The sequence below is a fragment of the Lonchura striata genome, chromosome 4 (assembly GCF_046129695.1).
Source record: "Lonchura striata isolate bLonStr1 chromosome 4, bLonStr1.mat, whole genome shotgun sequence".
Lineage (NCBI taxonomy): Eukaryota > Metazoa > Chordata > Aves > Passeriformes > Estrildidae > Lonchura > Lonchura striata.
Window position 1 is genome coordinate 18,810,658 of NC_134606.1, and position 15,378 is coordinate 18,826,035.

Genomic DNA, 15,378 nt, shown 5'->3' on the forward strand with positions numbered 1-15,378 from the left:
CCAGACAGTTTAACAAAAAATATTATGAATTGAACTGATTTTTTTAGTCCTCTTTTTGTAGAATTTACTGTGGATCTTTCAGAAAACTGGGCACAACCCAATGAAATTAGCATTTTCTTGATGCAAATATAAGCCATCTTTTCAGTTTTCTCTAGGTGGAAGTTTTGTTCCTTTTTAGAAAACACCATGGTGAGATTTTAAAATTATGAGAACAGGATAGATTACTCTCTCCTGACTTCAGTCCAGACATTTAAACAGAGATGGTTACTGATACTGCTCAGGAAATTGTTCCAATGCAAACAGGTCAGTGCTGTGCACTCTGCTTTTGGTGGGACCGGGCCATTCAAAGGCAGGGCTATTATGGAACAGAAATGTTCTTTCAAGACTCAGTGCTTTATTGAGATTTCAGTGAGGATTAATGCTAGACATTTAAGCTTTTTATTTCCTCCATAATGTAATATATTTTAAATTTTCACTAGCCCATTTACTTCACAGTGAGTTTTCAGGCTGTGAGATCAGTTAGATCTAAAAAGGGAGGTTCAGAGCAGTTAAGAATCACACCACTCATTCTTTGCCTTAAGGAAAAACACCCACAGCCATAGTTTGTGGTTTACTGCAGTCTCTTTCCAGTAACTCTCTATAGGTGTTACATCCTACCTCAAGCCTTTATAGTTCAGAAGCCATTAGCAACATACAAGGTGACCTGTATGGTCCCTGCCAACCCAGACCATTCTGTGATTCTATGAACCTAATTTTTTGGATCATATAGGTAACTGTTTATTGAGCTTGTCTCTTTTTACAAATTACAGAGAGATCAAGTTTGTGTAGAAGAGACTTGCTCTGAAGTGATGCCAAAACTTTCAGTACTGAATGATCACAGACACTAATTGCAGGGGAAGGGGAGCACTGCTTGTGTTAGCACAGGTAATCCCATTGGGAGCACATCTTAGGAACCAAATACTCTTCTGAGTCTTCCTTTAGTCGTTTTAGTTCTGAAAACATTCTCTGAAATTACAGCATAAAAATGAAAGTAGATGCTAAAACATGAGTAAAAGTTTACCCATTGCTATGGGATGTGCACTCCAACTCCTTAATGCAGTGAGCAGTTTCTTTTATGGTTGTTTTCTAGTTATATCAGTTAAGGCCTAAAAGGTATTTTGATTCCTGTGTCCCAAGAACACGAAATAAAGAAAGATATTGGGGCTGTGCTAGTTGGCCATTTCCTAATGGGTAAGAGATTCCTGAAAGTTGATTTGCCTCTCCTCTCCATGTTTGAAAAGCTTCAGATCTTAGATAATTATTTTAGTAAGAAATTAGCAACCTGAAGTTCCCATTACTCTCTATTGATTCTAAAGGGGTTAAGACTTGACTGTCTCTGATTTAGACTTTTAGTTGAGTCCTTCCCTGCATTTCCTATTAACTATGAACAGTTGAGAAAGAACTGCTTGAACTCATTAAATAGAAGATAAAAAATATGACCTGTCATATACATGTGACATATACAAGTCATATCAGAAAGCTGAAAAATTTCACTGAATACAGAACCTTTTTGTTCCACCCTAACCAAAACTGTCACAATTTCATAATGGGCAGATAAAGGAATAAGAAGTCCAGATCCAAGGAAAATAATGAAAGTTTTTTCAAATCTGATGCTCAAGGAAGCTTAGCACATTGCACACAATCTTACAAGTACCACAACCTGCAAAGCAAGCAGGAACAAAAATGAACTATGTGTACTCTTTCTGAAAACTTAAGCAATGGATGAAATGTTACTCTTTTTTTTAATTTTTGGGGTTTTTTTGTGAGAAATACAGCTGTTTGTACCAAGTGATAACACCAAATGCCTAATTGTGTTCTGACAAATGGTCTGTATCCAATGACCTTGTAACTGAGGATGCAGTCTCTGATGCTTCGCCTCTATTACTCAACTCAAAACATATAAAAATTGAGGCAAAGAAAAAAAATCTATTGTTTGATTTTCTTAGCAGTGGTTTTCATATGTCCTTCAACTTTCTGGGTAATTTGAGACCAGCTTTCTCTGCCTCTGCAGAATGAACTTATTTATTAGTCTGTGTCACTCACAGTACCTGGGAGTGCAATGCCACAGATATAGAGAGCTACTGTTTACAGGATGTGCAACTTGCCTGCAGAAATTCCAGGAAGCAGTCTGCTTGCTGTGACCTCAGAGCAGCCATTTCAATTTACCACAAACTATCTGACAATAGAATTGTATTTACATGATACACATGTTCACTCACTTTCTATTACTCTCTGTTAGTCACAGATCATGAGAATATAATCTCCTACCCACCAAAGTTCTGACTTCTGATTGATTGCTCATTCTACTTTTCAATCAACAGCTTCTAAAAGTATCAAAACCACACTTTAGTAAAAGCTTTTGCCAATTTCTGCTTGCTTTTTCAGAACATCATAAATAGTAATTGTTCTTATCCCAAATATAATCATAAAGGGACAAATTATTTCCATTGTAAATAATGAATCTGACAGCATTTTTCTGATCTTGCTCATTCAGGTAAAGAACAGGTCTATATGTTATTAACTAAGCCTTTATTTAGAAAAAAAAATACTCTAAAAGTTACTACTCACATTATTTTTAATGCAAGTTCTTTGTAAACACTGAGAAAATTAAAACTGATCCCCAAAATGTCTCTACCAGCCTGAATAAGCAGACTCCATTCTGACAGTTCCTGTTACACATGAGTAGGATTTTTTTCTCAGAGAAAATAGGAACTATTTTCTCTGAGCAAAAACATACCCAAATGTGTCCCAGGAAGCACTCTTCAATACTTGCTGCACTCACGAGAATGTGCTAAATGACTCTATCCAAATGATGGATTTTTTTAAATTGTGGTTTTTATTATATATATTTTTTTTACACAGTTGGTCAATATGCTTCTGTAAGATAAAAAGTAGTCATATGTAGTAGTGACTCTCATCACCTCCTGATTGTGCTTTTCCTTGTTTCCTGTCTAGCAGGAAGGGAGGGAATAAGAAGACACAAAGCAGTGACTGTCTCGCTTAGGGAATGGCAGATTTAGAGATTTGCTGAGATTCAGGGAAAGCAAAAGAAATATTATGTACATACTGGGATCTTTTTTTTTCTTTTCATTTGGTGGTAAAATGCTCTGTCCTCCATTTCCTCTAAGATAGGCTTTTTTGGTGAGTCATGTCTATAGCTCACTTCTGTGTTGAAATTGGTTAAATTCTCACATTGCCTGAAAAGTGAAAAAGCCAGCAATTTATTTTTAATGTATAGATTTGTTGTGTTAATATTGCTGTTCATTAAACATCAGGAATGGGTACACTGATCAGTTAAAGACAGTTTGAACTACAAATGAACCCATTATGATTTTACTGTGAATGCAAAATTGCCAGAATCAAAGTCTTGCTGAAATTTAATAAGATGCCTGGACTTTTACAGTCTGGCAATTAATTTTGGCAAAACCAGTTGCAGTGGTGTAGGTTCTGAGTAGATCAGATGATTAACTTTGTCATATCATGATCTCCAGGATTGCCCCTTGGTAGTTTTTAACATATTTCTGATCACCTAAATCTGTAAGGTAATTCTTTTCCACAACCATTTTTGTGTTGCTCCAAAATGGTCTTTAGCTGTCAAATATATAACAACCCAACACTTTGTTGTAATCTGACAAGCCAAAATATTCAAGATAGCAAGATCCCTCCCTTCTCCTGCACCACCAGTAAGATCGTGTCCTGGCAACTGTTTGGCTCCTACTACAGATTCCAGAAATCCAAGTGCTGCCTGAAATATTTTATTCATTCATTCTGCCATTGTTTTCCTTCAGACTCGGAATCTCCGGATGTGCCTCCAGATCTTGTGTAAACAGATTGAGTCTTTGTTTATTTTTGAAATAAACATAATCCAACCACAGTCTGCCTAGCCAACGTCTTCTAACTGGAATGGCATCTCTGTTCCCATAAAGAGCTCAACAATTTGAAAAAAGGATAAGCAAAGCTTCTATGCAAATACAAGAATCAGCTGCAATGAACACTTGGTGAACATTGTGTGTTCCAAGACTTCTTTTATATTTGTCTTTACTCAATAAGTGTTAAAGAAAAAAAGTCTTCTGCAATGCCTGTGACAATGCTGACTGAAAAAAAAAATTCTCTAACTAGGACACTTAATAAAAAAGTTCGTTGCAGATCTGCAGCTCTTGGTTTGCCCTTCATGACTGCTCCTTCATTCTTATTGAAAGAGATTTGGTAATTTATGCAGCATTTTTGCCTATTACCACTAATTTGCTCATTTGAGGGATATCTAAACTCATGGTCACTGATAAAAAGATTCTAAAGGCAAATACTCCATCAGATAAGGAAGGTGTTTCACTGACTTCCATTCTCCGAGTTCAGTTTTCTTGGACTGAGATAACATCCATGACATATAGTTTCTTAGTCTATTAACAGCAGGAAATACAGGCCCACTTACAATACTTTGTATAGTTTCCTCTTGAACTAACAAGTTTCCCTCTCCAAAACATAAACTTCAGGAATTCAGAAACAACTAAGAAGGGGTCCCTAAACTGATCCTCTCATCCTGGCAAATAGAAATCTTAGAAAATTCCCCCTTCATTTGATATTTTATCAGCACTTGAAATCTGAGAACTATAAAGTTTTATAATTTGGGTGCAGATATTAATAACTTCTCTAATCAAGAGAAGATATTTGAATTTTAATCTCAAGTCTGTTCAAAAAGAAATGTTTTTTTTCACAGCACTAAGAAACCAAATGTTTATTGGACAATTTACCAATAATCTAGTGGCCATTGCTTATCTGAATTTGAACTTATTGCCAGTTTGTACTTGTATTGTTTTTTAATGAAAAAAAAAAGTGATTACATTAATTTCTGAGCCTTCTTTCCTGTAAGGTGACCTTGTAGCATTTTTCCTAAGTTCATGTATTGTTTCTGTTTCCCCCACCAGGTTTCTTTCTCATCTGTTATTACTAGTCTGGCTCATTTTCCCTCATCAGTCTTCTCATCTACCCAGTGTATTCACAGCTTGTAGTTTGGAGAGACTGCAAATGGCACTAAAGGGCAGAAAAAATATTTTTTTCTATTATTCTATGTTCAAACCTGCTTCAGGGTTATTGTTGGGCTGGCTGAATGTATATATTGGAAAGAACTGTTGGCATTAAACAACTCTGAAGATTATATCCTCACCCTTTTTCTGTTCAGATAAATCAATGTGGTGATTAAGGCTAGGTGAATGATACACTTGCTAACAGGAAAGGCAACTCAAAGCAGTTAATACACACTAATAAAAGAGAAGAAAAAGCTTTCTGCTCTGGAGATCAATGGAAGGATACAGGACAGGACTCAAATAAAAGCTTCTCAGGTTATGTATACAACAAAGAACACTCAGAAAATTCGACCAAGACTGTAGGAATCCATTAATACGCATCAGGATTTGTGACAGTAACATAAAGTAACATAAAGTAACATAAATGTCTGAACCCTTAGGGCTTTGAGACCAGTTTGCTCCCTGCAGAAAGATGAACGTAGGCACTTTCGGGAAATGCTGTTGCAACATTTTATCAACACTGTGCATATGCCAGTGCCAGACCTTCTTCGGGGAAGGTGGTTGTACCACGCTCCGGAGCCCCGGGAACGGGAACTCGTACAGCCACGGGGCACCAAGGCAGAGGTGGCCGGGCTGCCATCTGCCACCCAGGGCTGAGACTCTGTCCAGACCGTGCTGGGTCCAGCATCCATGGCAGTTACACAGGAGAGAAGTGACACCAGCTCTGAGGTTCTCCTCATGTCTCGCTTCCTCTTGGCTGGCAACAGTGCAGAGATTTTGGATATGACACTTTGGCAGCCTTTAGCAGCTGATAGCGATCGGTGTCTCCACCCTGTCTCACCTCTGTAAATCATCAGGATTTCTTCATTGCTCTTTTTCTCCAGAAAAAGATAAAAACTGTCTTGTAAAACTGCACACAAATGTGCTAGGTTGGGTAATTTGGATGCCAATAGCATAGTCCAAACTGAGAACTCTTTTACTGCCGTGTGCTTCATCCAGCGACCCCACGCCCAGACAGTACCATTAATTCTCCATTCACAACGAATTCCAGCCTTTCTATTACAACTGTCTACAGCCAGAGGTAGAGACAACATTCTGAATAGCAGACATACCCAAAACGCACACAGCTCTGCTGATGGATGGGGCGGGTCACTAGTGATGAAGAACTGTAAAAAGGCTGAGATGCTCAAAGCCCTCTTTCCCTTGTTCTTTACTAGTAAGGTCAGCCCTTAGGGTTCACAGAGCTCTATGCCTAGTTTGGCAAGGTTTGCAGAGACTTCAGCAAATTACATGTTTGCAAGTCCTTAGGAGCTGCTTGTAAAGGTGCTGAGGAGGGTGATTAACTTCATTGTGCTGCATCCTATCACCTTCTAAAGGCTGTGGCTATCAGATGGGATTTCCAGTTACTGGAAAAAAGCAAATGTCACATCCATCATCAAAGCAAGGTGCAGGTAACTACAGAGCAGTCATCCTTACCAGGTATCTCAGAGGAGATAATGAAGGACACATTTCTGAAAGCCATTTCTAGATGACAAAGGATGAGTCAATTCAGAAAACCAGCTGAGTTCCATCAACTCATTTGTCTTCAGTCATGAGAGAGTTGGCTCTATGACTGAAGTGATAAGAGCAGCACATACTGATTTTAGTAAGGGTCTTTCGATGTGACATCCACAGCATCTTTGTAGTCCAGTAGGGACGGGGTAAGTAGACGAGGTGGGTGGCAGTCTGAAACACTTAAAAAGTAGTGATGACCAGTCTGAAGTGAAACTGGTATCTGGTTATGAGTGATGTTCCTTGGGGTTCAGTAAGAGAATTAGACTAGAGGAACTCTGGAGGTCATACATTTTTCTCTGATTTTGTGATGAAGCCTTGCAGGGCACTCCTTAGAATTTGGGTCCACATATTGAAACAACAAATTGTTTAGGTTTCTGTTATTAACGGGTTAGGCTGCAGGCTTTCCTTTATTCTGAGCTCATGCAGCTGATTTTGCATGATATGAAGTGGCACTGCATCATGAGGCATTTCCAGCTAAGCAGCTTCTCATTGTGAGATCTGCTATGGTGTCCTGACCAGCAGTGACATCCCCACAACTCCAGAACACAGTCATTGCGTGAAAACAATCCATTCCATGCTTAATTTGGGGACTTGTAGGTAACAGCAGGAAGTGAGAAAGAAGCAATACAGTAAGACGACTTCTAGAAAGGATCATTTATTATTTTAGGCCCACATAGTTTTCTTGGAGTGTCCCCATCTCACAGCTATTCTGATGCAGAATAGGCTTTTATTTACAGTACTTGTGCAGCCTGGATCTTTCGACTTCACCAACTCGCAGTTAAAACAGTTCACGCTTGTCCAGGAAGCTTACTTCGTTCATGTGCCCTTTATGCAGTTCTCTCTCTTTGTAATGTAACATTAACTAATTAATTAAATTAACAGCCGGTTTCTTTGTTTCCATCTGGGAAACTTACTCTGCTCCAGCTCCCCTCCCTAAAGTTAAACAATAATGAACAAGCTTTCTTAAGATACAGGCTTTTCATTGTTCCCTTTGCACAAGGTCTGGTCAGATACTGTTAGTCTTTAAAAGCTGTTTCATTCACCAGCAGAAATGATAACGCTATGCACAGACTTCACAATTCAATCAGAGTTCATTAGGTTTAGAAACATTTTCCAAATCTTTATATGCTATATGATTAAAGTTTTGGTATTTTTCCCCCATAAAAATATGTTTTCACCTGGGATGGAATTTGCATGCCAACTATATTAGTAGGGAAATTGTTTCCTGCTGCATTTAATAGTACTGTAATGATTTTACAGTTAGCTTTCCAGGTTTTGCTGACCCGCAGAAGCAGCTTGTACAACTCCATCTCCTGCTCCTGTCTCCTAGAGGTTCTACATAGCAGGCAAAGGCTTTTCTCAAGGCTCTTTCAACCCCTCTTGTTATTTCTTAGGTAATTGCAATAGTTAATAGAAAATGTAACGTTTATATAGCTTTTAGCACCTGTGTTGTGTTATTTTCTCACGTGTATCTAAGATACAAGATTGAATTTGGTCTTTAAAGGCTGTGTTATTCTCGTTAAATGGCTCTAAACAGAATGCTGTGAAGTACTGCAGGTTTGGACAGGACAAAGCACAAACAGACTTTAGTGCCATTCAGTGGCTTGATGGAAACATCATAAGCAAAAGGTTTTTTTTTTTTTTTTTTTTTTTTTGGTTAAGATTTTAAGCAGAATGAAATCACGGTTGAATCTTTGTGAAGACTTAGTTTTCCTGGTTTCAGTCGTGTGCGATCAGATTTGAGACTCTTCTTGTCTCGTTTTGTTGATGTTTTGAGAGTGCTGTACCTAAACTTCAGAAAGCTCTCCTCAGGTGTCTGCACTGGCGGTGCGATAAGGACAAGTTTAACCAAGTCCAAGGTCTCGCTTTGCCCTGTAGCTAAAACATCTTATTTTCACCTTGTGCCTTTGCTGAACCCGGCCCAGCCGGTCTGGATCCGAGGGGTTCCGGGACACGTCTGGCGGCCCGCGGGAGCCGCGCTCCGCAGGTCCCGGCTCGGGCTGGCGGGAGCCGGCAGAAGCGCCGCCGCCCGCCGATGCAGGCGGCCCGGGCGCGGTCCCGGCACCTGCGGCTGCCGCCGGGCCGGGCCCGTCCCGTCCTGCCCTGCCCACTCCGGTCCAGGACGGCCCGGTCCTGCCCTGCCCACTCCGGTCCAGGATGATCCGGTCCGGTCCGATGCGGTACCGGGGCCACGCGCCGTTCGCCGCCGCCTCCCCGGTGACGTCACAGCGCGGTGACGTGTCGGCCGGCGGCGCGGGGGCCGCCGGAAGCGGCGGGAGGCGGCGCGGGGCCGGCGCGGCGGGGAGCGGAGCGGAGCGGAGCGGGTTGGTGCCGCCGGAGCGGCAGCGGCGCAGCGCGGAGCTCCAGCCCTGCGTTCCTTCCTTCCGTCCTTGTGCTCCTGCCTTCGCTCCGCGGTAGCGCCGGTACCGATGAGCGGGCTCCGAGCGCCCGGCGTGCGGCCGGTGCCGACCTGCCTGCTCCTGCTGGGGCTGCTCCTGCCCGCCGCCGCCGCGGGGTGCGAGCTGGAGGCTGCGGACGGCGGCGGCGGCCGGCGCGGAGGACGGGGAGGCGCGGCCGCTGCGGCGGAGCCGGTGACAGGTAACGGCCCCGCGCGTCCCGCCGGCGGGCGCGCTGTCGGGGCAGGGCTGGGACGCGGTTCTCCGGCGCCTCCGAGCCGCCTGCCGCCGCCGCGGGGCCGGGCGCGGTGCGGCTCTGCAGAGGGCGCCGGGCCGGTCTGCAGGGGGTCCGGCTGCGGCGGCGGCGCTGCGGTACTGCCCGGCGCGGCCCTTCCCGGGAAGGAGCCCGCCGCAGGATGTGTGCAGGATCCTGTTGAATAGCGATATTGTTGAGATCCGGAGCCGCCGCTTCCGCGTCGGCTCCCGCGGTGCCGCCCGTGCGGGTGTCCGGGGCGCCGCCGGCCGCGGCCGGGAACGGCGGAGCGCGCCCGCCCCGGCGCCGCGCCCGCGGGCGGCTCCGGCCGGGACCCGGCACGGGCAGCTCCCGGGTCCCCTGCATCGCCGCGCTGCTCCTGCGAGCGCAGAGCTGTCCATCCCTGCCCCAGGGGGTTTAGTTCTCCGGGAAAGGGGAAGGCATTCCAGCCTTAATTCTTTAAAGAAAAGTCACATTATCGTACTTAGGGCAATTGGGAATGCCTGCAATTAATACCAGCGGTTATACCGAAACATTTAAAATAATCTAATTTCAGCAGGCTTTGATGGTTCTGAATGGCTTATACGTGTTCCGAATCTATCTTGTAATGAACAGGAGGAAGCTTTACTGCCTTCAGACAGTTCACTTAAGAAAATGGGATTTGTACGTTAGGAAATAATCGGAAATATTTAGAAGTTTGCCCTGTTTCATAATGTGCTTTCCAAAAAGCTCCGTAATTGGAGGGAAGAACATGGAAGGTGGACGAAACAAGAAAAACCCATATCCCTTCAGAATCAAAGTGGTGTGCGTTTCTCAGAGAAAAACTTAACGATGATGTTGTTTGGAGTAGTATTGACACCCTGAACTGCAAGTGTTGAACTTCAGCTGATGACACATACCTGGGTTTCTTCTCAGCCCAACACCTTAAAGAAATGAATTTTAATTAGAATTAACGAAACTTCAGCAGTAGTCATGAAATAATTCCAAGGTAGAGATGCAAAGCTACGTGATCTAGTGGTCCTGTTTGGGGACGCGACATTTCTGGAACGGGAATTGTCCAATCTCTTGGCTCGCTGTATGAACTAAGGAAGTTGGAACATCCGCAGTCTGTGAAGCAGCAGTTGTACCTCCCAAGGGTGTTGTGGAAGTGCTGTATCAGAACAGCTCTCTTTGTTTTTTGATGGTGATTGATCTGGTTGTAGGTGGTATTAAGCAGTTCTTACTATGAATACTGCTGATGCTGTCTACATTTTGTGCTTAGTCAATTTTGATGTGTCAGTCTCTATGGAAAAAACCAAAATTTTAAAATGTATTATAGACTGTAAAGGTACTTAGATGCCTATCAGTTGTGTTTTCTCCCACTTAATAGTGACTCTGGTGAAGAAGAAATACAATTATTTAAGAAATCTAACATGCTCTGAGTGGATTTATTGTGTTACATGACAGTATGGTCTGCAAAATACATATGCTTAAAAGCCATCTTCGAGTTTTACATTTGAGGCGGTTTCAGCATAGTTCTGTGTTCATCCACTTAATAAATACAAGTTTCAATTTATCATGGAGGTTGTTTGCCTATCTAACTAACTCCCAAATAGTTTTAAGTTACTTTTTGCAAAGTTGGAAGAAGGTTTTTGAAGGTTTGGAAAAAAACAGATGGCTTTTTCAGGGGGTTATTTTAGTTATGTTATCTGTCATTTTACTAAAAGGTGAAAGTTGCAGATGTGCTGCTGAGTTAGGAAACTCATCTGGAAAACAACAGGATAAACTTTTAGTTCAGTAATTTTGATTGGTTTGAGAAGACAGTCCAGAAGATAAAAAGCTACTAAATATAAAATGCTGCAGTAGGAAGAGGCTATGGGTTGCTTAGATAGAGATGTTTGGGAAACAGCTGTAGGAAATAATTTAGGACTTCTAGTCACAAATTGGTCAAATGAGCAACTTGCAGCTGGCAAAAGTAGATGCCATCCTTGGATATGTTGACTGAGTTTAAATTACAGGAGGCTTTTTTCTTTTCTTTTTTTTTTTTTTGATAGCACTTTTATGTCTGCTTTTGACTATTAAATCCAAATAGTACAGTGGAATGTAGCAATGTGGTTTGAGAGGTTCAGAACCTATGAATTAATTTTTTATTTTTTGTTAAAGTATTGGATTATTTAGATGTGGTGGAAAAGGTGGTGGGATGGGTATGTAAGAAATGGTTCACAGAAGCACCGGGAGTTTTTTTAAACTTTTCTTTCTGTATTTTTAAAAATTTTTTAAATGTTTTTTTCATTTTTTTTACTGTGGTTGAGATGTTAAGAGGAAGTAAATTTTAGTGGGTGTGATTGTGATTAAATATAGGCTGGAAAGTTTTTACCTATAGCAGTCAAATTGTGTAGATTGTTACACAGGTTCCCAGTATCAGAGGTTTTTATTGGCTTAGAGGAGAAACTGGCAAAGATAATCTAGATTTTTGTCAGAAAAGGGAAGTGTGATGAGTTTCAGGGAGAGCCTATGGTTCTATTTTTGCCATATTTTATCAGATGTTCAGGTGTTTGCTTAATTGAGTACATAGATTATCATTACTGTTGTCTTTCCTGTGTATATGTGCCTTTTTAACAGTATAAATGACAGCTGGATGTGTAATGTGACACTGTGCTTGAAGGTATTTAGATGTGATTATGAAAATTGGACCAACGGAACTATGTCTTCCTTGGAGGGAACACCATGAGGCTGTTTGCTATTCACTCCAGATCTGCTTGTTCACTACTTAACTTCCCTAAAACAGATGGTTTTAAGGAACCTTCTGTTCTAAACTTGAAGATAGCACTGGGTTTTCACATTTTCATATTCACCCAATTTTAAGTTGTGTTGTGATTCTTTTTATGTTTAAATTTAATCAATGATCATGGATTAACTTGGCTGCTTTTAAGTGTGATAGAGAACCTGCACCTGTGTTTGGCTAATAAATTTCTTTCAATTTATGTCTTATAATATTTCAGACTAGTTTTAACTACAGCGCTGCATTGAAGAAACAATAGGCAACATAATGTAACTTTTTTTTAGTAATTCAAAGATTTTTCTTTTAATTACATTTTTATTCTGGAACTTAGCCATCATATTAACACTCTGAGCTCTTCAAATTAATCAGACTTTGGCATTTGAGAAGCGAAGGTTTCTGGAATATGTGTTTTTAGCTGCAACTCTACATTTGGCTTAAGCTGTTGTAGTGTGGGTGGCTGTTTAAGTGGGGCTTTTTTCTCTGGATGGACCCCAGCTGGCTGTTCAGGCACTATTGTTACCAGAAGAGAGCTAGCAGGAGTGGGCGTGCTCAGCCCACTGCTGGAAACCCACCAGAGGGAAGGAGTTCTGTGCTCTCTTTCTGCTTTGTAGCACCTGACTTGCCCTAATGTTGTGATGAGCACTGTCTGTTGCTTTGGCTCGCAGGAATGTGACAAGAACCAGAGGCAACAGGTAAAATGATGAATTTCTTATCAGACTCTTTCCTGACTTACTTTAGGCCTGGTGCCAGTGCAAAGAAGAGGGAGGACCAGGTGTCAAGAGAGGGGGAAAAAGGATGGTCTGCTTCCTGTGATGACACCTAGTGATAGTCTGAACGGAGCTGTTCATAGAATTTTATCACTAAGGTGACTGTGAAACTGCATCAGTGACCTTTTTGGGGCTTGAATGATGCATTTGGAATTTGGTGGTTGTGTGTGAGACTTCATGTACGGTGAGCTAATACAAAGAGAATGGTGAATTTGGACACATAGTGAAATGCTTTTGCATGAGTTTGGCATGCACTTATCTTAAAAGTTTGTGAGCTATGAGACTTCTGTTGCTTTCTTAGTAAACTGCTAGTAGATTTCTGTAGTGACGGAGACTCAGCATTACAGGTTTGTTTTTTTTAGTTTTTTGGTTTTTGCAGTTTCATTTCTTGTGTTTGTGTCTAGTAAAGCTGCTTGTAATTTGGTTTTACTGTTTCTGGTGGGAGGACAGAAATTTCAAGTCCTGTCTCCTCTAAAGGGTGTTGACTTCAAGCTATCATTTACTTTTTCATAGCATCTCAATGCAGTCATCTGTCTTTGAAAGAGAATTAGTTTCTTGGTTTAATTAAGTTTTTAATTTCTTAGCATATTTTTTATTTTTAGTGATGAAGAATAGAAGAAATTCAGGAGAGATGTGTGTTTCTATAGCTCAGTCAGCAGTTGTATTCTCATGACTATGAGATACAGTTAAAAAAGCTGTGAATGGGTGAATTTTTAGACAGTTTTGAAACAAATATTAAAAAACAATTAACCAGGAAAAATCTTGGCCTTTATGTAGCTTAGTATATTGGACTCTCACTCAGAGATAAGACAATAAAGCACTTGTAACTTCCTTTGCCCTTAACTGAGCTTTTTTTACCCTACAGCATTCCACTGTTTAAATTGTAACTCTTCAGTGCTTCTGCCAGTGTGTTCTGTACTTTCTGGTGTCCTGTGTGGTTTTTCCTTCACCTCTTCTGAGGATTCAGTCTTAGTGTTTTAGTTTAGACAGGTTATTTAGCTGTTTTTTTTCCCCTAGTGTTAGAGTAGTAGTAAGTAGCAGACCCTTTCTTAATACCCCCAGTGTTGCTCCCTGAAATGTTGGAGCTCTGTCATCTCTCCATCAGCAGGTTTTTGTGTTGCCCTTTCAGCTGTAAGCTTTCTGAAGGCATCTCTGCTTTTCTGAGGACCTCCTACTCCATTCTGCAAAGCTGGGCCTATGCAACTTGGGCATGACTCATTTTCTTCTGCCTAACTCCAGGGATACTGATCTATCATAACTAGCTTGGGCTGCCATGTATTTGTCAAAAGAGGATTGTACCCAGTGACAGGAGCAGTTGATCTTGATAAGATTTCCTATGATGATACTACTGCTATGAAAATCACCTAAAAATGCTGGGGTTTTGTAGCATTTGTATGAAGTAAGCAGTTTGATAGCCATCTAATTGATTTTTAGGTTGTGTTCTTTAACTTGGACATCTTTACATCTTTTTTGTGTTTAGTGTTTATTCTCACTCAATATTTAGGAAGAGGAACACACAGAAAAGAGCTGATGTGGGAAAGCTAAGAAAATTACTAGTGTTCTTTTACATTTTGACTAATTTGCTGCAGAAATCCTGATATATGAGAAGACTTTATTGGGATTAGTCTGTTACAACCTGTCTGTGAAACTGGCTTTTTAAAATACAGAAGCTTGAGATGTTTATCTTGACCACATAGGGAATGTGTAAAAAAATTAATAACCACAATGTTTGTTGTTCTAAAATAAGCATATACACAGTTTTAGAAACCCAGGTAAGTTTCAAGTTATTACATAAATTAGTGTTATTCTGCCTTTGGTTACTACTAAGTATTGCCAGTTACTATGGAAACTGCATATCTGAAAGAGGAGGGGTGAATAAAATTATAATGTGTTGTTAAAATTTAGAATCAGCACAAACAGAATGTGATGATTGTCAGAAAATTTGCACTTGTTCACTTGATTTCTCTGAGCAATTCAAACTTAACTGAAGAGAATTTATTTATACCTTTCCTCCCCCTGCCTGTTTCTTCTGGATCTTGCCCATTTTCCTTCAAATCTGAAAAATCCATGGCATTTTTCAAAGACCTGGTAGAGGCGGGCTGTATAATGAGATGTACTGCAGAATTTTAACTAAAAATTCATCTTGGAAATTGAAGATACTGTGCTTGTCAGTGCAATTAAGAATTAAGAGCCCATAGCACTCAGAACTGTTGACTCAATTGTTTCAACAGAATTCAAATTAAGAGGTAAGAACCACTGACCTTTTCGATCTCATTCTTGTGGTGTCTAGCCAAGACTTTTAAGTATATCAGGAGATTTTCTCTCTATGCAGGCAGTGTTGTGTTACTGCAGGTGAATCTTCAGCAATTCCTGGATGTTGAGATGGGAACTCTATCACTGAGTTACTGCAGCTTTTATTGCAAACCACAAGCAGCACCACAGAAACTTGTGTAAATTGGAACTGTTGTTGAGGCTGCTTGGATTGTGTTAAACTTGACTTCTGCAGTAACTCAGAATTTATAGGAATGCAAAGACAGCTTTGATCCTTTTCCTCTAGGCAACAGTTTCTGTTTCCTATCTTTTCTTA

At 41.0% G+C, this 15,378-nt stretch overlaps 1 protein-coding gene across 2 annotated transcripts in view; it reads left to right on the forward strand.

Moving 5' to 3' along the window:
* The first annotated feature begins 8,915 nt into the window (after positions 1-8,915).
* The window catches only part of STIM2 (stromal interaction molecule 2), a 67,233-nt gene continuing 60,770 nt past the window's right edge, over positions 8,916-15,378 (forward strand). Inside the window, exon 1 of one of the 2 annotated variants that reach the window (XM_021554407.3) lies at positions 8,916-9,212. In XM_021554407.3, the coding sequence (XP_021410082.1) occupies positions 9,044-9,212 (169 nt within the window). In that variant the 5' untranslated portion in view covers positions 8,916-9,043. Of the gene's footprint in view, positions 9,213-14,980; positions 15,038-15,378 lie in introns of those variants that run through there. The other variant, XM_021554408.3, reaches the window with a different exon arrangement.